Here is a 25,883-nt window from a genome sequence, read left to right on the forward strand (position 1 = left end):
CTTTTCTTTCTAGCCGACCTAAGCGGCAAAACAGAATTCAAAAGTTCAACACTGATAGACCCTTAACCCGCTTGGTCTGATATGGCTTGAACATGTACATTCTTCGTTTTGCTCCTCAAACTCATGGTTGATCAGCCACTGACTTACCCTTTCCCCGCACAAGAGAGCACCCGTGAGCCAAGCCCAAGAAGACAAGATAAATCATAACAAATATAATATGCTCATCATGCTATTTAAACAGTAATGCCATTCATATATGTCTGTGTGTCACAGACCTGCATGTCACACTCACATGCCTATTTATGTCTACGTGGCGTAGGCCTATGTGTTGCGCTCACACATCTATATATATCTACGTGGCGTAGACCTACGTGTTGCTCTCACACGTCTAATTACAATAAGGCCTTAGAATAGTTCATCTCGGTTCTAGATACCGAGTCCAACTTGATTATGTCTTGACACATAACCCTTAATCTCAATATGTAACACATAATTATTAGTGTCACCGCACTATTTGTCTATTTGCTATAGACCTGCATGTTACGCTCACATGCCTATTTATGTCTACGTGGCGTAGACTTACGTGTTGCTCTCACACGTCTATATACAATAAGGCCTCAGTAGGGTTTACCTCGGTTCTGATTACCGAGCCTAACCTGGTTATGCCTTGCTCGCATAACCCTATTTATGTATATACGTAATCCATGTATTACGTTCTTTCGGTGGTTTATCCTGGTGATACATACCAGGTCTAATCCAGTTATGTCTTAAACACATAACTTCTAACATACATGTGTGTATTCAATATTTACTACAACATATATAATCTTAGGGTAATAACCCTAACTTGCATACTATGTAATCACGCATATAATACATTTCTATATACTTAGATGACATTTACTAAGTGTATCAACCCTGACTCATGCTTTCACTGGACTCATAATATTCTAGGGTAATAACCCTAGACCGCATTAAAATTAAACTCAAGGTACTAGCTTACCGAGTCTAGTTTAATTATGCCTTAAGTGCATAATTCGTAATTCCAATATATAGATATATCCGACATGGCATAGTATTACACTACATATATCACTAGGGTAATAACCCTAGGCTATTAAACCGCTCATGTTAGGGTAATAACCCTAATCCTGGTTGCAATTACTCACATATATCATATTCAACATAAGCGCCACCGCGCATACTCTACGTGCAAACTACTGTCTTACCTGTTGTCCCGCAATAACAGAGATTCCAAACCCCTGGGTGCTCCTGATCAGGTGCCGGTAATCCTAGTCACACAATCCGGGATTTTACAAATACGGTTAATCCCCAATTTCACTTTCACAAATTATAAACATGGCATTCAAAACACAGATAATCAAATAGAGCTCGGAACGAGCTTTCCAACGATATAAAGAACGTCCCAAACGGAGTCCCGAGTCAAAAGTTATGGCCAAAACAAAATTGAGAAAAATAGAATTTCTCACTGCCAAATCCAGTCGCGACGGCCGAAAATCCCGTCGCGACGACTGGGTTTAGAACACCCCAAAACTCCATTTTTAAGGTCTTAAAATGCCAACCTTTCCTAGATTTCGAACCCCAACCAAACATAGGGTAAAAATACAAAATTCATGCATTAATCCTTAACCAAAATCAGATTTAATCAATATAAAAATTAACCTCCAAACATTGAGCTAAATTTCCCACTAATTCAAGCTCAAACCTTGAATCTTTAAATTCAAACACAAGCTCAAGAAGAACATACAATTCAGAGCTGCATAAGATAATGGAAACACCAAAACAAACTCTAATAATCCCACACAACATTCAAGTTGCAATCCATATGGTCTCAATAGCTCAAACACATTAAAAATTACCAATATAACCACTAATTCACCAACATGCATCAAATCTCAAATGAACATCAAGAACATCAAACCTAAAGTCAAAAAATATTCACATACCAGAATTTAATCATAAACAAAAAGGATCAAGAAGTTTTACCACAAATTTCTAAGCTCCAAGCACCAAAATCACCCAAACTCCTTAACTTTTCTCCAATCCAAGCCTTAATTTCAAAGTTGTAAAATATTGAAGATGATAAAGAGAGAGGAAGAGGGGGTCGGGTTAAGGAGAGAGAGAGGACCCAGAATTTCTAATTTCATTTCCTCAAAATTCAGCTTTTATTAAAGTAAATCAAATAAGGTCAAAAGACCATTTTGCCCCTAAGGCCAATTTTCACCTATTCACACATACAAGGGCATTCTAGTGAATTCATACTCAATTATTTTCAAATAAAAATTCAGATTATCACCCATAAATAATAATGCCAAATAAATCAATCCAATTTATATTTCGGGCCCAAACCCGGTTCGGCCCGAAATACCCGGTTGTGACTATACCGCGCCAACCTGTCAGAACACCCCTGAAAAGACAACACAGTCATACTACATGATAATATAGTTCCATTAAGCACGTAATTAAATTAATTTCATCATTTTACCCTTCTCGGGTCATAATTACTAAAATGCCCCTGGCTCACCAACGGGGTCTTAACATATAATTAATCAAATTAATTCACATATACTGAATTATATAATAATATAATTCCTCAATTATTCATAATTATCTAATTAGGGTTTTGCTAATTCATTCCTTAATTCTAGGGTACTACACTCAAAACTTTTCAATCAATAGAAATATCAGAGTTTGTATTCTTCTCCTCCATTTGTTCAGGAAAACAATGATATATAGCTTCAGTCCATGACAACTTTTACTCTCTTTTTTAAAAAAAAATTTGTTTTTGATACAAATCATATCAGAAGGAAGTAATTGCATGCACATTGAACTTGTACACATTGCAGAAGGGATTTGCAAAATAACTAATTACCTACACATATGATATATCTAATCTATCATTGATCTCTTGTATTGCGTAGCCTAAACTTGTTGAAAAGGTTGCATCCCTTTGTATTCTGCAATATCATAAAAAACATCATAAGCGTTCATTTTAATTTTATTTGAAATTAAAAGCATACATTAGACATTGACGTTTCTACCTCATTTTCTTCTTCTTCGTTGGGATTTGGACATAAGTCCAAGTGTTGAATATGAGAAATCTTATCCCAATCTTCACCTGTATTCCTTTTGCATCTCTTCAATAACATGAAAAATGAAATTGCTATAATTTTTTTAAATGAAACTTATTAATCAAAATAACAATGATAATATAACTTTGTGAATCAAAAGACTATTTGTTGCTATGCTAAAACACTTTTTTTAATAAAGAAAACTATGTTATAAATATCATAATTTAATAGCAATTCCTCTAATTAATAATGTGTTGAGTAATTCCATGGTCTGATGTTTTGAGCTGTATTCTAATTACCTTACATTTTATAATATTCAAAGTTTATCTTATTATTATAGCTGTTGTCTATTTTATTTTTTTTTATTTTAAATTAATCTATACCATGCAGTCTACCAAATTAAATTAACATATAATTAGTATTATTTTACAGTAATTAAGAAGGTATAATCAAGTTTTGTTTTACACTGTTATCTATAAAACAAAACAAACTCATAATAAATCATGTTTAACAACATTTAGTTAGAGATCGACTAAAAAAAAGGCAAATAACAACAAATAAGTGGAGTAAGAATATTTTTCAGAAATACAAAGGTAGCATACCTGAACGTAAAGCATGTTTTCTGATTTGTGAAACAATTCTAACCCAACATTCTCAACAGCGATCACATAGGCATAGGTGTGCTAGGCCAGTGTGGGCTCAAAATAAAAAAATAAAAAAAAATTATTAGACTTTTATTTAAGTAAAATTTAAGTGTATTATAAGTAACAAATATGACTTCGGAAGATAACTCACTTTTAGCCTTTATGAAACTGCAAATTAAATATTAATTTAAGTTAGACAATAAACCACTCTTACTATCCGAAATTTTCCATTTTTAACATCTAGCATTGCTTTCAATGTGTCAAGTAGAGAGTATGCAACCAATTAAAAGTAGTAAAAATCTTTCCATTATAATAAAATTGCTAGATGAACAAGGTGAAGTCTTCCACTATCGCACATGAATCTTCAATATTCATTAATCACTCTTACTGTAGTAGTATATACTCAAACTAACACTCTGAAAAGATTAAAGCCTAGTAATTTGATGAAGAAAAAGAAAAAAAAAATAAGACTTTAACTTAAGTTGCAGGTTGCAGCTGTTATTGGTTTTTAAAAAAAGATTAACTAGGTAATAGAAATCGCTCTAACATACTGAAAGTTTCCATTTTAACAAAGAACACTCATTTAGATACCAATTGCAAAGTACTAAACAACATCCTATTTTAACAAACCCCAATTCCAGTCATTGGACAAGAATATAGAGCAAGCCACTGAATATTCAACATTTAAAACTAATCTTACTATAAAGACCAAAAAGGATAAACACTTTAACAAAGATAAATTAAATTATGAAGAATTAATGATGATGTGTTATAATAAATTTACTCTCATTAAGGTGGTAAATTAGTTGGTTATGTTAACTATATATATATATGGATGATTTCTAAATAGGTAATACCCATTAATGGGTACTCAAAAAACTAATGAGGTGGCAATTTGGTGACCTACTATAACAGGTTACCAACAATTTTTTATTTAAAATTTTATTTATTTTTTTAATTATTAAGAATAATGATTCTTTTTTTTTTTTGTTAAACCTAAAAGTTTCATTAATCCAAGGGTGGTCATTACAAATGACATTGTTGGGGATCACTTCCAAAGGGATCAAACCCGTTTTACAAATGACGAAATTGCAGCCTTACAATTCTATCGATTTCCCAAAAAGAGGCCTCTTTTTTCAGAGCAGCAATGGCATTGGCAGAATCACCCTCAATGATCACATACGGGTGTCTGTAGTGCTTAGCCATCGTGACTACAAGTAAGGGTGCAGAAGCTTCAGCTGTAAGAGGAGATAAGCAGCCTACCAGCTTGGTGTGAACCCATCTGGTATTACCCTGGTCGTCGCGCGTAATGGCCACAAGCAACGTGGACAGCGGCACACAGATTCCGGCCGTTTCGTCCCGAAAACTCCACAGAAAGAAGAGGGTTCTTAAGAATAAAGCTTGCCATTAGCTTCGACGAGAAGGATCTCAGGTACAACTCGCACAATCCCTTTTTTCTATAACCATGAAAAAGCGTTAACTCTATTATAGCGTATTTGATGAAACTGGAACCCTACTTTTATGAATTGGGTATCTCCATGTGTGGGTGTTTGAGGATTTTTATTTTAATAGGTGTTTTGTTTATAGGGAAAGCTTAAAAATGTCATCTTTCAAACCAATCCTCGATTTTCATTATCCATTTATTTACTTGAAAGATGATGTCAGAGTTCAATTCTTCAAACACATTGCTGATCTTTCTGGAAAAACCAATTTGACTCTTCTTGTCCTTGGTTTCACTGTTATAAGTGGAGGGAAACATGCTGGGAACAGTTTAGCAATTCAGGTATGCTATTTTCAGCCTTAAAACTTTGTGTGTTCTCTACAAAACTTGTGATTTTTATTTTCAACTTTTATAAATTCAAAGATTGTGAATGCTTTGCTGCCTCTGAATTATAGCCTTTGTGTGCTGCTTTACTTTATTTCTAGCTGGAAAAAAAAACTCAAATTTTCTTCATTTCAACATTGTTTGAGAATCCTCAATAGGTGACTTTAGGCCAAGAAATTTACATGATTAGTACTTTTTTAGATGAGACATTATTCAACTGTGATTGGTTGCATTTCCTACACAATTTTTTGTATTAATATGATAATTTTGTTACTGACAAAAAAAGATATAAAAATGTAGATAAGGAGATACCACTATTATTCACTTAATCATTGACTGTATTCTTATTACATATATAAAAAGAACATATTACAAAATTTTGTATGTGAGAAAGAGAATACAAAACTTAGTAGACAATTAGTTGCCTGTGTGATAAACTATTTACTTACTTGGCTCAATTTTTCATTTTTCATGGTTGATTTCTGCATTTATTAATGTTTCAAACAAAGTCTTGATTGTTCCGCAAGAATAGTTGTCTGATTTTAGTTGCAAGCAAGGTATGCACAAGGTAGAGCTGAATAATTATGTTTATTGTTCACTCCCATGAGGTTTCAGGTTCAATATCTTGTGGGGAGCACCTATTATTTTTTTAGTGTTTTATGTTTTGCAAAGATTTTGTTTGGTTATAGTGCTTGTATGTTTGGTACAATTCTATGTTGTTTCATTACAGTGCCAGTATATCATGTTGATGCTGCATTTCAGAAAGGGTTTGTTAAACATACAAGTGCTACTCAGCAGCAATTTGAGTCCACACATTCTCCACTGGCTGCTGCTCTGAGGGATGCAATTAATTCAGCGTCAACGATCACTCGAACCTTAAGTGGAGAATTAGCTGATGGCCAACGTAAACTGATGGCGTTTGCAGCTGCAGGTGCTAGCTCAAAAGGACCAAATTCCTTGACAACACAGTTGAGCAATGGTCCGCTTTCTAGTGTACATGAAATGGCGGAATCACCTGTTGATCCTATTAAGGAATTATCAAGGCTGATCGCTGAGCGCAAATTTGAGGAAGCATTTACAGGAGCCCTCCACAGAAGTGATGTTTCCATAGTTTCTTGGTTGTGTTCTTAGGTTGATTTACCAGGAATCATGTCACTGGTGCCACTGCCATTAAGCCGAGGAGTTGTACTGGCTCTTCTCCAACAATTGGCATGCCACATAAACAATGACATGTCGAGAAAGTTGGCATGGATGACAGATGTGGCTGTGGCCATAAATCCAACGGATCCTTTGATTGCATTGCATGTCCGGCCAATCTTTGAACAAGTTTACCAAACACTTGAATATCATCGCAATCAATCTACCACTTCAGCCTTCGTATATCAACAAGATTCGCCTTCTTATGCACGTAATCAACTCTGTGTTAATGAGCTGTAAATGACTGTTTAGACTCGTCTAGTATTTGTTAGCACAACTTTGTTGTATAGCAAGAAATCTAGGAACCTCGCTTAGGACATCTTTGTACTTTTATGATTTGTGTTGTATAAAAATAGTTTGTACTTTTTCCTCTTATAATGATTTTTGTACTATTGTTTGTTCCTAGGTACCTTTGGTTGCCAACCCAACTTTGTGGTTAATGGGGTCTTTAAATTTGTCTCTAAGGGCTTATGAGACATTTTAAATTACAATTGAAATCAGATGATACAAAAGACTAATGTCGTTATACTATCAGTAAAATGCTTAGGGGACCAAAACTTTTTCTTGACCTCACATTTTCTGAAAACCAGTTTCACTAAGATTGAAACAAGCACTATTCATTTGAAAGAAAATGTTGGGAGTTTATCTTTAAGAATCATATCATGTATTCACGTGACCAAACTATGAATATGGAAACAATACGTCAAGAACTGTTCATACTTTTTACAAATGTATCTTTTTGGAATTTTATTTATGTTTTAAGGCACATATTTTTTTTTTGCTTTTATGAATACTGGTTTTGGACTTTATTTTTTTGAAGGGACAACAATCTATGACAATGGTGATCTTCAAGTTTCAGTGACAACAAGCGAAATCACTCGTGAGGACGACGATATTGTTCCCCGTGAAATGATAGAAAGACCATTAGTGCAGCCAATTGCAACTAATCAAAAGCTGAAGGTGCCTGTACAAACTGAATATTAGTCAACTTAAAATAATGTACAAACTGAATATTAGAAAAATCTTTACAAATTAAAATGACATTTCTAACAACAGATGATCCTAAATAGAAATCATTACAACACTTAGCTTTCAAAGCATTAACTGAAAGATGTGTAATCTTTAATTTATATGCTTCTAATTCAAATAAATGTAGGAGCTAATTTCATTCTTAAGACATATCATACTTCTGTAAGTACATACTGATATAGATTCAATCCTATACTCTGAGTGAGTAATGAAATTTTGTGATAATTATTTTTTTGATGTTTACTGTTACTTTTCAAAAGAAGTCGCTCTAATCCTGCTGCTCTTGCTATTCTAAATGCTTAACCAACTACTTTAGATAAACACATTATAAACATTATGTTCATAACTACACAAAAAATCATAATCATAATCATAAAATAAGTTTGAGAATTTATATTCAATGTTGGAATGGAAACGACAGGAAGTGATATAAGTGCCCTCAAAGCGTGTACAGATGGGTCTTAGATTGAAAAAAGTTGAATAAAGTACATTGTGGAGAAAACACCAATAGTTCAACATCTTACCCCATAAGCATTAGCCATGATGGCTCTAATAAGAGGTGTAAGGTAGCAAGTTCCTCCCAAAGTGGTACCATTTCTTGCTGCCGAGACATTTCTTTCGTGCAGCTTTTTCATAAGATAAGTAACAAGATTAGTCCAAATCACATAGTAAGCCAAACGTTCACAGCACTTAGCACAAATATAGAGTAAAAAGCCTTATTAGTTAGAGCAATATAATTACCTAGATTGAAGGAACAAGCTTTTCAAGTTCCAATATTTTGCTTCAACACACCGTTTCTTTTAAGTCAACTGAGTCATTATTGTAGACCACTTTCTTCAATCTGAAATGAAATACTAAAAAAATTATGTCTAATGACTCTTATCCAACAATCTATATCAGAAAAACAGCATTGTGGCTAATACAGAAACAAATCTCATAAAACCAAAAGAAGTGATTCTTCTCTTACTCCCTCTATAAAACAAACAATACTAATTAGTGGGTGATATAGAAATCAGTAATCAAAAACTAAAGGAAACTTTCACCTTCTTAGTTTCCATCTAAAGAAAGCAAAAACCAAAGAGAAAAAAAATGATACTTTGGCAAAGATATATAGTAGAGGAATGTTGATCATAAATATTCTACTTACATCCAATCCAATCTTAAAACAGGATAAAGAACAACCATGGAAGTTATTCCCCAACAAACACAAATACATAATAGCAATAATTAAGAGAAAATTAAAAATTCATCCAATAATTTACAAATTTAGTGGCATCATAACCTATATTGGATAATTTTGCAACAAATTAAAAAATCCAGATTCTAAATTTCCAAATCTGAAGAAAGTTGACATGGGTCGCTGTGAAACAAGTCCATCCTAAAGAAATATCATATCAAAATCAATATCAGTATGAATGGAAGAAGCAGATAAATGAAGTGTGAACCTGAACAATCCATATTCAAAGTTTTTATTATTCAAAGGATAAAAGGCAATGAAAGACTATTACTACAATAGAAATAATTTACAGAAAATTGAAAATTATGAAGAAAATACATATATTATCACCTCAACAATCATGAACACCATCACAATCCTCATATAGTAAAGCATTTTCAATTAAATGAAAAAAAACTGAAACTCAAATGAAAATCTAATCACTGAAGTTAAGAAAAAAAATGGCAAACATTCATAAAAAAGAAAATGGCATATACCTCTAATAATTTTGCCAGTGGCAAAGGCAAAGGGAATCACCAATATACATAATACTTATATGTTGGTGAAATCCTTTTAGTTTCAAGGATCGAAGTCGTACAGACCAGTGTTGGTGAGATTTGGGATTTTGAGTCTGAAAGGGACCATCATCGTTGAAATATTTTGGGGTTTCAAGGATTAAAGCCGTAAAAGCCATTGGTGGTCGATCGCAGTAGCGAGGAGCGGCGGACGTGGAGGCGAGTGAAAGAATTCATTAACCCTGATTCAAAATCACCAAATTTTCTATAGAATCATTATTATAAAATAAAAAATGTTCAGATGTAACCATAGAAACAATAATTGATTCAATCAAATAGAAAAAATAGAGCTTCTAATACTATTGAACTAAAGAGACATTACATACAATTGAATGACGGAAGAGGGTCGTGGTGGTGGTCGGTGATGATGGAGCTACCAAAATGCCCAGTTTGCTTACAAAACTACGACAGCGACGCAATCCTCGGGTACTCAATTTGTCTCCTTAAACTTCTCCAACGGTTCCCTCAAACCATTCGATGCCCTGCTTGTACACTACTCGTTTGGTTCCCCCCTCAATGCCCTTCAGTTCTCCTTTGATCTGATGAGTTTTACTCTGAGTGGAAGGACTGGAAGCCGTTTTGGTGGATGAAGGAGAAAAAGGAGGTAGGTGGGAAAATTGATAATATTGATTCTTCCGAAATATAATTACCACATTAATAATAATTTGATTTTACTTCTCTGTTCTTCCTCCATTACGCTTTAGTGGATTTGTGAGTATTAGGGATTTGATTTTTTTTAATTATAATATATTCACTTGAGAATGAGAAGGGCAAAAAAATGGGTTTGAAAAATAAGATGACCGCCATGTCATCAGGTCACAGGTTAAAACAAAACATATTAATTTTAAAAAAATTATTAATAACTTTAAATATCATCCATTTGATTAAATCTAATGGTCCTTAATTAAATACCCATTCATGGGTAATACCCATTAAAAACACACCCATATATATATATGCTTATATATACATATATATGAAGTAGAAGAAAAGACAAGGTTAATAAAGAAGCTTTATTTTACTACTTTCTTGAATACTAAAAAAAACGTACAAAGACTTGCCCTTTATATAGAGCTATTAACCAATAGTTAATCCTAGAAATAGGATCACAACAAACCACTAACTACACATTTCACATTACAAACCACTACTACACTAACACATTAGAATAGGACAATTCCTATAGATTAGGACAACTATTACTCTAGCCTATGCATAACATATTAATTCCTATATTTATATTTTCTAACATTCCCTCTCTTAAACTACGTGTTTACAAACACTTAGTTTATTCCCCTCTCTTAAGCTTGATCATCCAAGGCACACATACCAAGCATCTTCCTTAGTTTTTGAAATGTAGGCAATTTGAGAGACTTTGTGAATATATCAGCAACTTGCTCTTCACTTCTGCAATAAATGAGATCAATAATGCCTTCTACAGCACGTTCCCTTAAATAATGGTACTTCACATCAATGTGTTTGCTTCTACCATGAAGAACAGGATTTTTAGAAAGTTTAATTGTTGAGCTATTGTCACAATAAATTATGGTGGCTCCCTCTTGCTTGAAATGTAGCTCTTCAAGAATCTTCCTCAGCCAAACAGCTTGACAGGCACTAGCTGTTACTGCTACAAACTCTGCTTCAGTTGTTGATAAAGTGACAATTGCTTGCTTCTTTGAAGTCCATGAAACTGCTCCTGAACCCATCATAAAAACATAGCCAGATGTGCTTCTTCTATCATCCAAATCTCCTGCATAATCACTGTCAGTAAAACCAACTAAATCTGCTTTTTCTCCCTTCTGGTAGAAGAGCCCGAAATCAGTTGTACCGCGCAAGTATCGAAAAATTCTCTTTGCAGCAAGAAGATGTATCTCCCTTGGACATTCCATATACCTGCTAATAAGACTCACACCATGCATTATATCTTGCCTTGTTGCTGTCAAGTACATCAAACTTCCAACTATTTGCTTGTATAGAGTGCTGTCAACCTTCTTTCCTTCTGGATCTTTGATAAGCTTCAAACCAACCTCTGTTGGAGTGCCCACAGGATTGCAATTCTTCATTTGGAACCTGTCTAAAATTTCTTGGACATATTTCTTTTGAAAAATAAAAATAGCATCATTAGTTTGCACCACTTCTATGCCAAGAAAATAGTGCATTAGTCCAAGATCAGTCATTTCAAATTCAAGCATCATGGATTGCTTAAATTTTTCAATCATGGCAATATCATTTCCAGTATAAATCAAATCATCCACAGATAAGCAAACAATGAGCCTTTTACCTCCATCTCCAAATTTAATAAAGAGTGTGTGCTCATATGGGCATTTATGAAAAACTTCCTTTAAAAAATAAGCTTCAATACGTCTATACCAAGCCCGTGGAGCTTGTTTTAGTCCATAAAGAGCCTTTTTTAATTTATACACTTTATGCTCATTTCCATTCTTAACATAGCCAGGAGGTTGATCAATAAATACCTGTTCCTCCAAGTCTCCATGTAAGAATGCAGATTTTACATCCAACTGGAAGATAGGCCATGAGTTCTGAGCAGCCAAAGCGATCACCAATCTGATTGTATCATGTCTTGCTACTGGAGCAAAAACTTCTTTATAGTCCACGCCGAACTCTTGCTTATAGCCTTTAGCCACCAATCGCGCTTTGTGCTTGTCATTTTCACCATTTTCCTTCAACTTTGTCTTGTACACCCACTTAACACCAATATTCTTTTGTCCTTTTGGAAGCTCCATTAACTCCCAAGTATTGTTTCTTTCTATGGCTGCAATTTCAGCATCCATCGCCTTTCTCCACTTTGATTCTTTAGCAGCTTCTTCATAAGCTACAGGATCACAATCTGAAAATAAACAAAAATGTGTGAGTGGATCCTCTTCAGAATCGTCAGAATCAGATACCTCATAATCCATCATCCATGCAGGCCTTTTCCTCTCTCGTTGAAGCCTTTGTTCAGTGGGTGCTTCATCATCATGTGGACTTTGAGTGATTGTTGTTGTAGGTTGTTGGACTATCTCTACAGGTTGTTGTTGCTGCTGTCTTTTCTCTTCATCACCATCAAAATTTGCTGGAATTTGTTGCTGAACAATATTCTCGTTCCATGCCCAGGTTCTTTCCTCATCAAAGATTACATCGCGACTAATAATGATTTTCTTGGTGTTAGGATTGTACAACTTATAGGCTTTTGATTGATCACTAACACCAAGAAAAATACATTTTTCTCCTTTGTCATCTAACTTCTCCCTCTTCTCATCTGGAATGTGAGCATAAGCAACACACCCAAAAATTGAGAAATGATCTACCGCTGGTCTTCGTCCACTCCAGGCTTCTTCTGGTGTCATATTTTGAACAGCAAAAGTGGGACTTCTGTTCAAAATATGAATACTCCAATTCACTGCTTCTGGCCAAAAAACTTTTGGAAGCCCACTCCTCACCAGAAGGCTTCGCACCATATTAATAATTGTGCAATTTTTCCTCTCGCATACTCCATATTCTTCTGTTGCAAAGTCTTTAATCCACCAAAATTCAGATGACCATAGCGAAAATGCCATAGCCATGATGCATCTTTAAGTTTCGCTAAGAGGCAGGAATGAGTAGTATTGTGGAGATAAAGTGGGAACATTCGATTCGCCGTCATGTTCACTTGAGCAATTAAACCCAAATTTGCATCTTCGATTCGACATACTCCATCTTTGATAGAAATTCCGTATCCCTTTTCTTGTAGTTGACCCACACTAAGTAGATTGGTTTTCAAATCTGGACCATAAAGAACATTAGAAATAGTATGGGTAGAATTTCCTTTAGTTTGGATAGTTACCCGTCCTTTTCCCATGACGGAAATTGTGGAGTTGTCGCCAAACTTGACGGTGGTGCGAAATGATTCGTCCATCTCAGAAAAAGCTTTCTTATCTCCACACATGTGGTTACTACAACCAGTATCGAAATACCACATGTTTTGTTGAGTTTCTTCTTTGACATGGCACACCATCAAGAGTGATACTTCTTCTTCTTTTTCTGCAAAATTAGTTCTTTCTCCACTTTGTCTATTCAAATTAGTACGACATTCATATTTATAATGTCCGTACCTATGACATCTGTAGCATTCCACATTAGACTTGTCTGCTGACTTCGATCTATTTGGTTGGTGGCCTCCTCGTCCTCGTCCTCCTCGTCCTCTTCCATGAGAGTCATGTGAATAATTGTCTTGGTTTTGGTATTGGTGTTGAGTTCCACGGTCATTTCCACCTTTGCCTCTGCCTCGACCTCTGCTTCCACCTCGTCCTCTATCTCCTTTTGGCTTTGAATTATTGTCTAATGAGGCCTTTAAGACTTGCTCCTCCTTGTCCTTCTCCTGCTGGTTGAGTTTGTACTCATGAACCAATAGAGAACCTTGCAATTCATCAACTGAAAGTTCATCAATATTATGAGCTTCTTCTATACAACAAACAACATAATTAAATTTTAGCGTCATCGTTCGTAGTATTTTTTCAGCTACGGTCACGTCCTCCATCTTGTCACCGTGGATCCGCATCTTGTTCACAATTGCCATTGTCTGAGTGAGATAATCTGACACCGATTCTCCTGTCTTCATTCGAAGTGTTTCGAACTCCGTATGAAGTGATTGAAGCTGCTGCCTCTTTGCCTTTGCAGAGCCTTGATATTTTCTCTTCATAGAGTCCCAAATATGCTTGGAAGTGTCCTTGCAAAGAATAGTCTCCAAGATTGTGCGATCAATAGCTTGGAAAAGATAATTCTTTACCTTGAGATCTTTCAACCGCTGTGCTTCTAGCTCCACTCTTTGTCCATCTGTCACTGCTGTGCCGACTGCTGGTTCAGTAACTCCTTCAGAGACAACTTGCCAGTACTGCTTGGATCTCAAAAAATTCTCCATGCTCCAATGATCATAATGATCATATTAAATGACAATATTATTTAATAATTAATTTTAGTTATTAAATAATTAGAATTGGCATTTAAATGGTTGAATTTGAAAATTGGCGTTTTTGAGAAAATGAGATGCAGAAATGATAAACAGCAAAATTGCATAAGTGAGGCCCATTATCCAAGGCCCATGGCCGGCCACACTTATAGGGTTTTATCATTTATTTTTTCATTATTTTAATGCCAAATAATTCTAATTTAAACCTAGGTGGTTACCTATAAATAGATAGTGATGGCTCTCATTCACACTTAACTTTGTCAGATGAAATTGAGCTTCCTATTCTCTATAGCCGAAACCACCTTCTCTCTTCTTTTCTTCTCTAAATTTTGAATTCCTTGAGTGAATGAGTGAGTGCCCACACACATCAAGTGGTATCTCAATCATAGTGTGTAAGACTATGGAAAATCAACCAACAGGAAGGAGAATCAACATCAAAGGAAGGAGAGAAAGAGATCCAGGTTCAGATATTGATAATGCTCTGCTACAGAAAGGAATCAAGGGCTAGATATCTGAACGGAAGGAGTCATTATATTCCGTTGCACCCAATGTAAGGTTTCCTAAGCTTTATATGTGTTTATTTCATTGTTTTAGAATTCATATTAGGATGTTAATGAAACATACTTGCTAGTAAATCTAGATCCTGGTAAAATATATCTCCAACAACTGGCCTCAGAGCCATGGTAATGATTTACTTTCATGAAATATGAATTAAAACGATGATTTTTGTTGATTTGGATGGTTTCATGTGGTTTATGTGCTTATTTGATGATAGTTTAGAAATCGCAATATATGTTACTGAAATATTTTTTATTTCGATCTGCGATTATTTTTTCTGGAAAGTAGACGAAAAATTAATAAATTTAGGCTTTTACAGAACCTAATTTGGATTTTTTATGAATTAGTTATGATTTTTTGAATTTGAATGAAAATATTGGGATTTGATTGCACACACGCGCGCGCGCACGCTTTGGACACGCTCTGACGCGCACGGCCATTCAGACAGAAATGACCGAGTTTTCTCGGACATGCCCTGTCTGAACAGGCTGCATGCGCCGAGCTTCTTCGGTCAAGAAGGCTGCGTGCAGCCTTGTTTCTCACCCACGTCCTGCTCTCCGCGCGCGCAGGGGTATGCATTGCCTGTGCCTCAAACTTGTGTTCTTCATATCTTTTGATTCAAAAATCGTTTTTCATTGAACAAAAGCCAAATTTTGTTAGAATTTTGTGTAGAATCTAAATTTTCAATTAAAAATCTAATTTTCAGAATAAAATTAATTTTTATTAATTTTTTAATTAATTAAAATTAGTTTCTGATATTAGTAGGCTTTGAATTTTGAAAATTTGATTTCTCACAAAGGAGCCTTATGGTTATATTTTTTTTTTAAATTTTAGATTATTTTATTTCTTTTAATTATAAGATCAGATATTATTTTGATATTAATTTTTTTTTTTAAAAAAAAATAATCTTGTACTAATTTCAAAATTTGCTAACCATATGATATCTTTTTTTTTTTTTTTTTTAAATTTGTTATTTTCAAAATATATTTTATTAATTAAAATTATAAGATTAGGAATATGTTAGGTTTAACATTTTATCTTATTAGACATTTTTTATTAAAATTATATTTTGGCAAAAATAACATGAGATTTGAAAAAATTGGTTAGTTTAGTTTGAATAGATATTTTAGGGTTTCAAACCATAAATTTTTCAAACTTATTATTTTATTATTTTTTTTAAATATTCTAACCATATAAAATATTTTATTTTTCAATTAGTTTATTTATGTAATATTTAAATTTATTAAATTATAAGACTCATAATATAATAAAATATCTAAATTTAAAATTCAAGATATTATATTATATTATCTTATTAGAAATTTTAAATAAATTTAAATTTTGAATAAACTTGATATTTGAAAAATTGGTTAGATATTTTTGATTTTTTGTTAGAATTTAAGAAATTTAGGAGTTTATTGAATTTTGAATTTTTTTAAATATTCTCTAACAACCTAAATTTGAATTCTAGTTAAGATATTTATTTTAAAATTTAATTTTATTTTAAATTTTAAAATTGAGATATTTTAGCTTACTTTCCAGATATTCCAGATGAGTTAATTGTTTGTATTGTTTAATTATATTATTATGTATTCAATTTTTTTTTTACAAACCTATTATTTATTTGATCTAAATTGCTATGATTAACTTGTTGACAGATCCAATGATCTGATTTTAATCATAGTCCAATTAGATCTTATAAATAATTTGTAACAGGTAAATTTTACAATTTCTTTCATCTATGTAAACCTAGTAACATGATAGGACCCATCCAAATCTTTTGACCTGTGTGAGCCTATATGTTTGCTATTGGACTTAGATGCATATAGGAAGCCCATTTAAGTTTTACTAAGTAAATGGACTAGATTGCTAAAATAAATTTTGACATAAGTAAATTTATTTAGGCCCAATTAGATTTTGGCTTATTCAATGAATAACAATTGTTTATTTAAAGGTTAAATTCCTCTCTTTTGGGCCTTGTGTGAGAGTTGGGGGCCAATAGAAGTGGGTACGACATACTGAACCCAGCTCCCCCTCACATGAACTACCCCAATTGTGAAGGCCCATTTGCCTTATTTAAATAATTGTATTAGGTTAATTATATTAGTCTAACCTAATTAAAATTGAATTAGCAACATAATTAACTTTTAAAATATATGAAATTTAATTTTTCATTTAATATTTTAAAGTTAATTTTAGAAAAACACTTAGTAAATGAAATTATTCTAGATAGTTATTTCTAGAACTAGTTATTTTTTTCTAATATTTAATTAGGAAAATATCATAGATTGTGAAATTAATTGTTTAATAATTAGTTTTGGTACAATCTAATTTAAGTATATTTTTCCTAGTATTAAACTAGAATTAATAATTAACTCTTCTCTATACTTAATTATTTATTTCTTGAATTTAATACATTTAATTAAATTAAAAATTTAAATATTTAAGTTGATTTTCATCATGATACTTAAATATTATTATTTTCATGTTATTTAATTAAAATTGAAAATTATTTTAAGTTTGAAATCTTATTTCATATAACTTAAATTTGAATAATTTTCAAAATATATTTTATTAATCTTTTCCCACAATTTCGAAATTGCATTTCTTAAATGCATTAATTTCGAATTTTATTTGAAAAATAGATTAAAGTTGTAAATTATTTATTTTAATTTTGGACCAACTTAGATCAATAATTTTTTCATTTAATGCTTAATTAAAATAAATGAAGTAAAATATATATATTTAATTAGAAAATGAATTAATTAGTCCACGAAAATCTAGATAGATATTATCAGTTTTTGCTTGAAGTATTTTTCTAGTGTATTTAATTAAATAGAAAATTAATATTTAAGTTGATTTTCATCATCATACTTAAATATTTGAAATTTTTCTTATATATTTAATTAAATAGGAAAATTATATTTTTTGTTTTAAATTAATTTTATTAATTAATTTTAGGCCAACATTAAATTAGAATAATTTTTCCAGTTTTATTTTTATTTTATTTTAACAAGCAATTTCGAAAATTGTATTATTAAATACTTCAATTTTTCGAAATGCAATATATATTTACAGAAAATTAAATTTGAGTTGTAAATTAATTTAAATTAATTTTGTAACAACTTAAATTGAATATTTTTCTAAATATTTATTGGAAATTATTACTAAGATGGAAATAATTCATGTTATTTTCATATCCATCTAAGTAAAATTTATAAATATTAAATTAAAATTTATATTTAGAATTTTTCATTTTAAATTGGAAATTTTAATTAAATAAATATATATATTTAAAATAAATTGATTAAATTTAATATTAGAAGAAGATACACTTTAAATAATGAGCTTTATTATTAGGACATTCGATCTCCATTGTTGGTTTTACATAGCGTTTGTTTTAGTGAGTAATCCTCCCTAATGGAGGAACGTTCATTAGCAAGTTCGTACCGTTTAATCTCGAAAGATAAGTAGCTTTGTAAGTGTTTTATATGGTATGGATCACCCTAATGGTGGCGACTGTATTTGACTTACAAAATATGAAACAATGGTGGAAGCTCATAAGATAGAATAGCCTTGACGCTCGCCTAAACGGGACAACGATGGATTCCAATCTTGATCGAATAAAAGGTTGCTAGAATGTTTAACATTTTAGACGAGCTGACAACTCTATTCAATGGATGGTAGCTTTGACTCTCGCCTAAACGGGACACTGATATCAGTTTGTTGAAAACCTTGGAAATTATTTAGGATTGTATGTTTTAGTATTTTCACTTGTCATTCCTACTTGCTATATGTTTAATAATTTCTGAATTGTGTATGGATTTATATTGAACCATGTTATTTTCTGTTATTATATTGTTGTTTAATTTCGAATCTTCATTGTTGGTCTAACTTGGTTTGTTTATCTAATGAGATAAATCCCTAATGGATTTTCACCATTAGACATACATAATAGTGTTAGATCTCGAAAGATAAATATTGTATATGCAACATCTAGCTGTTCATCAATTGATGACACATTAGACTAGTATTTTTACGATATGAAACAAGAAGATTGTATAAATAAGATTACTTTGACTTTCGCTAATCGAAGCATCGTTGGATTCTTATTTAAACAACGAAATTATCCTAATTCCTCTTAGCTTATTCATTTCGAATTAGCTCAATAACATATCATTGGATGAATGGTCTATAAATCATTTCATGTCATTCTATTTTCTCTTAAGAAATTAAATGACATATGATTATAACCCGAAATTCTATTCCACAATGATATAAGTCCTCAATCTTAGAAATCTCCTACTTGTATGGACAAATCTGACTTAGAGTTTAAAATAGTAGTGGTGGTCCAAGAAAGAATTACTCATTATATTTGGTATAAATTTAAGTCTTTGACTTTAATTTTAGATTCCAAACAGAAATTTTCTTATATTTCTAATTCCAGGATACAATACAGTTACACTTTCACAGGTGTTTAATAACCATTTTCTATCAATGGATTCAAACTGTATGGAATATGAGTTTAGTATTCTGTGACCAGGATCCACTTGTAATATTCTAAGAACTCTTTGATGTAACTAAACCTAAGTCATCAAAAAGACACAACCACACAATTTTTTTTAATCTATGGCATTTGTATCTTGTTCATAGTGGTTTTGACAAGATCAATCTCTGCAAAGAGTTAATATGCCTATATCCACTGAAAGTTATTCATCTCATTCGCAGATGGATGTACATTCAGGGGTGGATATGAGTTTTTCGTTGTATTCTTAAAACAATAACTCTAGATTATACCTTATGCAAGAAATTTGAAATGTTTGAAAATTTCTGAATTTCTGGCAATGGTGATAAACCATTAAGGTAAGTGGTTAAAGATCTTACGAACTGATAGGGGTGGAGAAATAGTTAGTAGATATGCTGTTCAAAGATCATTAATTTGATTTTTGAATTATATCCAAACTTACCTCCCCAGAAATTTCGATTTGCATATTGATGATTAGTTACTAGTCGTTGCCTAAATCCTTCTATGGTAATACAATTTCAGAATGATGTAATGGTTGTATACTTAATGTAAATCATTACTAGATTCATGGATGACCTAATCAAAATCTTAAGAAAAGCTAGAACTGTTAACCATGGTTTGTTAGCTATTCTAAGTGATTAGGGGTGGACCATCCCATAGTCAATAGATAAGAAAGTGTTTGTTTAAACAAATACTACTTTTCTAAGAAAATGACTAAGTCTGAAAATAAAGTAGAAAATAAAGGAGATATTTTTTCTTGATTCCAAAAGTGTTCTATCATCTTATTTGACATATGATGATCCCATTGCCTCTGTTGTCTTGTCACAACCGAATAGATCAATACCATTTAGTTTTCTTAGACAAAATTCACGGTACCTTGTCGTAGTGAGAGAGTTTCTAGGAACTCACCTTCTTATGACTTGGAAGACACTAGTGATTAAAATCCATTGTGAGTTTAAACAAGTAATGGATTGTCAAGATAAGAAACTAAGAGGAAAAGCCAAGAGAACTATAGTTTAATCTATTCACATGGAGTAACCTAAATTTTTCTATTACAAGGACATAAAAGGAAACTTTTGTTAATAAGTCTATTCAATGGACTTAACAAAACTTCATGTTCCTAGTATTATAGGTTTGAGTTTATCTAAACCTATGGCTTATGGTATACCTAGTAATTACTTACTCTAATGCAAGCAACTTACTTTAGTAAGATGCTGAAGCATTTTCTTTCTAATGGCAATCTATAGAAGCTTCTTGACTTCTAGGCATAGATTTTATTTATCTAAGGAAAAGTCTCAACTATTCCAGAAAAGATATAGCCATGAAAGAATTTCCTAAATCAACAGTGAGAGGTCTCAGATATGCTTTAGTATGCCTTGGACCAGACATCTGCTGTTGAGTGGGAGTAATGAGTAGGTATCAGATTAAACTAGTAGAAGAACATTGGAAGACAATCAAGTAAATCTTAATATTAAGAAGAGGAACTATATGTTAGTCCATAAGAGTGTGTTTAAAACTCTTAGACTACACCACATCAGATTTCTAGACTTGCCTTTGTGTTAGAAAGTCTGCTAATAAGATGGTGATTACTCTGGGGTGGAATAGTGATTTTGGAGAAATGTAAAAACCTATCTGAAGTCTCTAGGTCTACTAGAAAGGGACTGAATGTTAAAGTTGCAGGAAAGGTACTTATTCAGTCTAAGGAAAGTTCTATACATTTTTAGCACCATTCTAAATTGCCTTAACTACTAGTGTTACTTCCTGAATAACCAAGAAGTAGTTGCCAAAGGTATAGAATCCAGTATCCCAAGAGAGTAGACATATAGAGAGAAATTTCACATTATCAATGATTTTGTGATTAAGGAAGAGTAATGGTGGAGGAAAGGTTGTGGTTAATTCAACCTTTCAGATCCTATTACGAGGAGTTTACTACTACAACACTTGATTTGTAAATCAAGGTGTTGAGATTATTTGAAATGCACATTTTATTTTATATTAGTGCAAGTGGGAGTTTGTTGGGTTTTATGCCCTAAATAAAACTCATTTCAATATAATCAGATTTACTTATTAATATAGATCAGAAATAACATTTAATGTTGCATGGTTCACATGATTTATTTCATGATTATATGTACATAATGTATGAATTCTATTTAAGTCCAGAACATATCAATTTGTTAATGATTATAGTGCTGTCAACACAGTGGAATATAATCTTAATTATATGTTCAAAAGTTTATTCCCTGATTTGTCAGAACACTGGATTTAGACTGACATGGTATAATCAGCGATAGGTATTCTTACAACTTGGATAAGTGTTATGTCCTTTCCAGGATATTGGCAAAGTTTACCAGCATCGGATGTATGGAGTATACATCGGAAGGGACCGATATTGAACATTGATTAGATATACTAGAATTTACCGTAATATCTATTCAATTCAATATCACATGTTGATCCTAGATCAAATGATCTTAATCCTGATATGATTAGGTTCAATCTCAAGAGTGTTATTCCTGTTCTTTGATTTATTAGTTAAGCCTACTTTTGGGTCAGGGTGATACGTACATTTTGAGAACACGGTAGTGCAATTGAGTGGGAGCGCTAACATAAATATAGAATCTATAGCTTCTATCTGGCGAATAGGAAGTAAATGATGATTTCCTTCGAGCTTAACCAAACGAAAATAAATGGTGGAGATCTCATTTCACTTAGCTGAAATATCATTTATACAGGGTTAAGTGTTTTAAGGATAAAATACATTGTAGGGTGTTACGGTAATTTAATCCCTTTACAGTGTAATATAGAGGATCATTGATCACATTAGGGTTATAACAATGGATAACTAATGACGTGTCTATATCGTGGAACATATAGAGCGTTCTATATACTGAGAGTGGAATTCTAAGTTCTATGCGTGGATTCAACGAAGAATTAATAAGTTAGTGAATTTAAGATATAAATTCTTGATCTACTTATTAGAAGCTCGGATATATAGACCCATGGTCCCCATACTAGTTGAGACCATACTGCTTGTAAGACTCAGTTAATTGATTTTGATTAATCAATTATAATTCTAAAGTTAGACTATGTCTACTTTGTGAATTTTCACTAAGCAAGGGCGAAATTGTAAAGAAAATAGATTCTAGGTTTATTTATTAATTAAGAAACTTTATATGTCTAATTAATAAATATATTAAATGACAATATTATTTAATAATTAATTTTAGTTATTAAATAATTAGAATTGGCATTTAAATGGTTGATTTTGAAAATTGGCGTTTTTGAGAAAATGAGATGCAGAAATGATAAAACATCAAAATTGCATAAGTGAGGCCCATTATCCAAGGCCCATGGCCGGCCACACTTATAGGTTTTTATCATTTATTTTTTTATTATTTTAATGCCAAATAATTCTAATTTAAACCTAGGTGGTTACCTAAAAATAGATAGTGATGGCTCTCATTCACACTTAACTTTGTTAGATGAAATTGAGCCTCCTATTCTCTATAGCCGAAACCACCTTCTCTCTTCTTTTCTTCTCTAAATTTTGAATTCCTTGAGTGAATGAGTGAGTGCCCACACACATCAAGTGGTATCTCAATCATAGTGTGTAAGACTATGGAAAATCAACCAACAGGAAGGAGAATCAACATCAAAGGAAGGAGAGAAAGAGATCTAGGTTCAGATATTGATAATGCTCTGCTACAGAAAGGAATCAAGGGCTAGATATCTGAACGGAAGGAGTCATTATATTCCGCTGCACCCAATGTAAGGTTTCCTAAACTTTATATGTGTTTATTTCATTATTTTAGAATTCATATTAGGATGTTAATGAAACATATTTGTTAGTAAATCTAGATCCTGGTAAAATATATCTCCAACATATATATGCTTATATATATATATATGAAGTAGAAGAAAAGACAAGGTTAATAAATAAGCTTTATTTTACTACTTTCTGAATACCAAAAAAACGTACAAAGACTTGTCCTTTATATAAAGCTATTAACCAATAGTTAATCTTAGAAAATAGGATCACAACAAACCACTAGCTACACATTTCACATTACAAACCACAACTACACTAACACATTAGAATAAGACAATTCCTATAGACTAGGACAACTATTACTCTACCCTATGCATAACATATTAATTCCTATATTTATATTTTCTAACAGGTTAATGTATCTACTCTAGACTGTAAGTAAATTATACAGTCAAATTTAATCCAATCACTAATATGAGAGTTTAAACTATTTAAAAATGAAGTGATTTGGGAAAGAAGTATACTAATCTTCACTACTAAATTATTCAACATAAATAAAATTATTATTAAATATCATCAAAGCCATTTCTCACTTCAACGACCATTTTAGACTTTTATGCTAGTAAAATTAGTATGCAGATTCTTCTCCGGCTACAAATGAAAATAACTTTTAACTTTCCTTGTTGGTTTCCTAAAAGAAATTTTTTTGATCATATGCAGAAATTAATAACATAATACTTGAATTTATTGAAGCCAAACATATATAATTATCCCAAATAGATATTGAAAAATCAAAGAAGAAAAAAGCGTCAAAGAGAAATATAGTAATCGCATGCAAAAGCAGAGTCAACGAACTAATGGCTGGTTGGGACACATTGCAACTTTTTGCCAAGAACAATGTGCTTGTTTTCATAACCTAGTTAACCTTGAGTGATGAAAGGCAAACAAAGACAGAGAAATAAAACAAAAAAAACTGTAAAAATAGATGAAAACCTGCACCTTTGAGTGAAGTAATTGTGCGCAGGTGGTAATGAAGCCAATAGCCTATGAATTCCTCTTCTCTGATGAATGAGGTTTAGGGCTTCTAATACCGTTGATGATAAAAAAAATGGTGCAAAAGGAGAGAAGCTTTCGTTGAGAGCTACGTCGGAATAGAGAGCTTCAAACCACCACCGTGAGGAAGAGGACAATCGAAAGGTATTGGAGAATATTGTCCCACGTGGATGAAATGTGAAAGTATTGAGCCATATATAAGAACATGGGCTACTCCACTCATCACCAATTGGTTTTGAGATGGAACCCCATGATTCTCAACATGGTATCAGAGCCATATCCCTTGCGGGCAAGTGATCATATCCGATCTGCACCCATACAGATAATGACCATGTTCACTCTGATACGGTTCAAGATTGATGAGCAAAAAATAGCCATCATCTTAGCAAAAATAGCCCATATATCCAATTGGTTTTGAGATGGAACCTCATGATTCTCAACAAAACGGAAAGGGATTCGAGTGGCCGGTTTTGAAGAGGATGATCAGAAGGGTGGAGAGGTGGTTTCGCCAGAGCATTCGAGGAGAGTTTTAGGGTTGGATGTGAATAGTGGCAATTTGTTTGCTGGTATACTTAGTTAATATCTTTACCCTACTGTTTTTCATGAACTTTTATCTAGGATGAAGGTAAAAAATATATACATTTCATCTTAGGGGGAGAATTAAAATAATATTATTATTGTTTATGCTAGCTTTAGTTGTTGATTTTATTTTGTTTCAAGTGGTTACTTGTAACAGTTTCCTGTTACAACTTGTTTTCAGTTTTACTCTCTTTGTATTAGATCAGTTTTAGACAATCAATAAAGAATTCCATTTTAGGCTCAATTCCTATTTCCTATTAATTCTTCCTCGTCTTGATCATCAGATTCATTTCTTCATAGTTTGGCTCAGTTACAAATCTTTGAGATCGGCCAAAAACTTTGTATTGGGGATGGCCTTTGCTATGGAAAACTTTATCTGAATTTATGGCCTTCAAAACCCCCCAAAATAAAACTGTAAATTGTTCTATAAAATTTATATGCTATATTAATGGGCATAAATTAAAAACATAAAAAGGTAATTTTAAGGGTGTGAAAAATGTAAGAATTTCTCTATCAGAGAAGTAATTTTGTTGAGCTGCAAATCTTTGAGAATTGATATTGGCGAAAAACTTTGAGCAAAGGTGGCCTTTGGTATGTGAAACCTTATCTCAATTTACGGCCTTCCAAAGCTCCAAAAGCAAAACTATGTAGAATAGTATATAAAATATATATGCTATATCAATTGTCATATAATAATAATAATAATAATGATAAAAGATGCGGAAAATAGTAAAAAAAATTTCAGTTGCAAATTTGTAAGATTGGCCAAAAACTTTCTAGTATGGCCTTTGGTATGTGAAAGCTTTATATCAATTTATGGCCTTCCAAACCTCCAAAAGCAAAACTATGTAAGAACAGTTTATAAAATCTATA

At 32.3% G+C, this 25,883-nt stretch overlaps 1 protein-coding gene and 2 long non-coding RNA genes across 6 annotated transcripts; 1 reads left to right on the top strand and 2 right to left on the bottom strand.

Annotated features, from left to right (window-relative positions):
• Nucleotides 1-1,061: 1,061 nt before the first annotated feature.
• On the bottom strand, nucleotides 1,062-24,890 carry LOC133035672 (uncharacterized). 2 transcript variants are annotated; one of them, XR_009686802.1, is made up of 5 exons: nucleotides 24,378-24,890; nucleotides 3,695-3,904; nucleotides 3,063-3,139; nucleotides 2,008-2,978; nucleotides 1,062-1,292 (listed from the first exon to the last, which is right to left on the bottom strand). It is a non-coding gene; the product is annotated as an uncharacterized LOC133035672 (long non-coding RNA). The 2 variants fall into 2 exon arrangements; XR_009686801.1 differs by having other exon boundaries at nucleotides 3,063-3,158; nucleotides 24,378-24,889.
• LOC115706530 (enhancer of mRNA-decapping protein 4-like) lies at nucleotides 4,749-7,150 on the top strand. 3 transcript variants are annotated; one of them, XR_009686799.1, is made up of 3 exons: nucleotides 4,749-5,168; nucleotides 5,324-5,519; nucleotides 6,292-7,150. XR_009686799.1 is itself a non-coding variant. In XM_061111761.1 (3 exons), the coding sequence occupies exons 2-3, from the start codon at nucleotides 5,337-5,339 to the stop codon at nucleotides 6,690-6,692; spliced, it is 552 nt and encodes a 183-aa protein (XP_060967744.1). In that variant the 5' UTR covers nucleotides 4,768-5,168; nucleotides 5,309-5,336; the 3' UTR covers nucleotides 6,693-7,150. The 3 variants fall into 3 exon arrangements, 2 of the variants coding, with proteins under 2 accessions (XP_060967744.1, XP_060967743.1); XM_061111761.1 differs by having other exon boundaries at nucleotides 4,768-5,168; nucleotides 5,309-5,519; nucleotides 6,324-7,150; XM_061111760.1 differs by having other exon boundaries at nucleotides 4,769-5,168; nucleotides 6,324-7,150.
• Nucleotides 7,180-10,235, bottom strand: LOC133035671 (uncharacterized). The gene is made up of 5 exons (XR_009686800.1): nucleotides 9,905-10,235; nucleotides 9,501-9,760; nucleotides 8,529-8,628; nucleotides 8,312-8,413; nucleotides 7,180-7,722 (listed from the first exon to the last, which is right to left on the bottom strand). It is a non-coding gene; the product is annotated as an uncharacterized LOC133035671 (long non-coding RNA).
• Nucleotides 24,891-25,883: the final 993 nt, after the last annotated feature.

This window comes from Cannabis sativa, chromosome 3 (assembly GCF_029168945.1).
Source record: "Cannabis sativa cultivar Pink pepper isolate KNU-18-1 chromosome 3, ASM2916894v1, whole genome shotgun sequence".
Taxonomy (NCBI): Eukaryota; Viridiplantae; Streptophyta; class Magnoliopsida; order Rosales; family Cannabaceae; genus Cannabis; species Cannabis sativa.

Coding starts and splice junctions, on each gene's coding strand:
- LOC115706530 (XM_061111761.1), top strand. CDS start 5,337: ATGTCATCTTTCAAACCAATCCTCGATTTTCATTATCCATTTATTTAC. Junction 5,520..6,323: donor GGAACAGTTTAGCAATTCAG/GTATGCTATTTT, acceptor GCTGCATTTCAG/AAAGGGTTTGTTAAACATAC.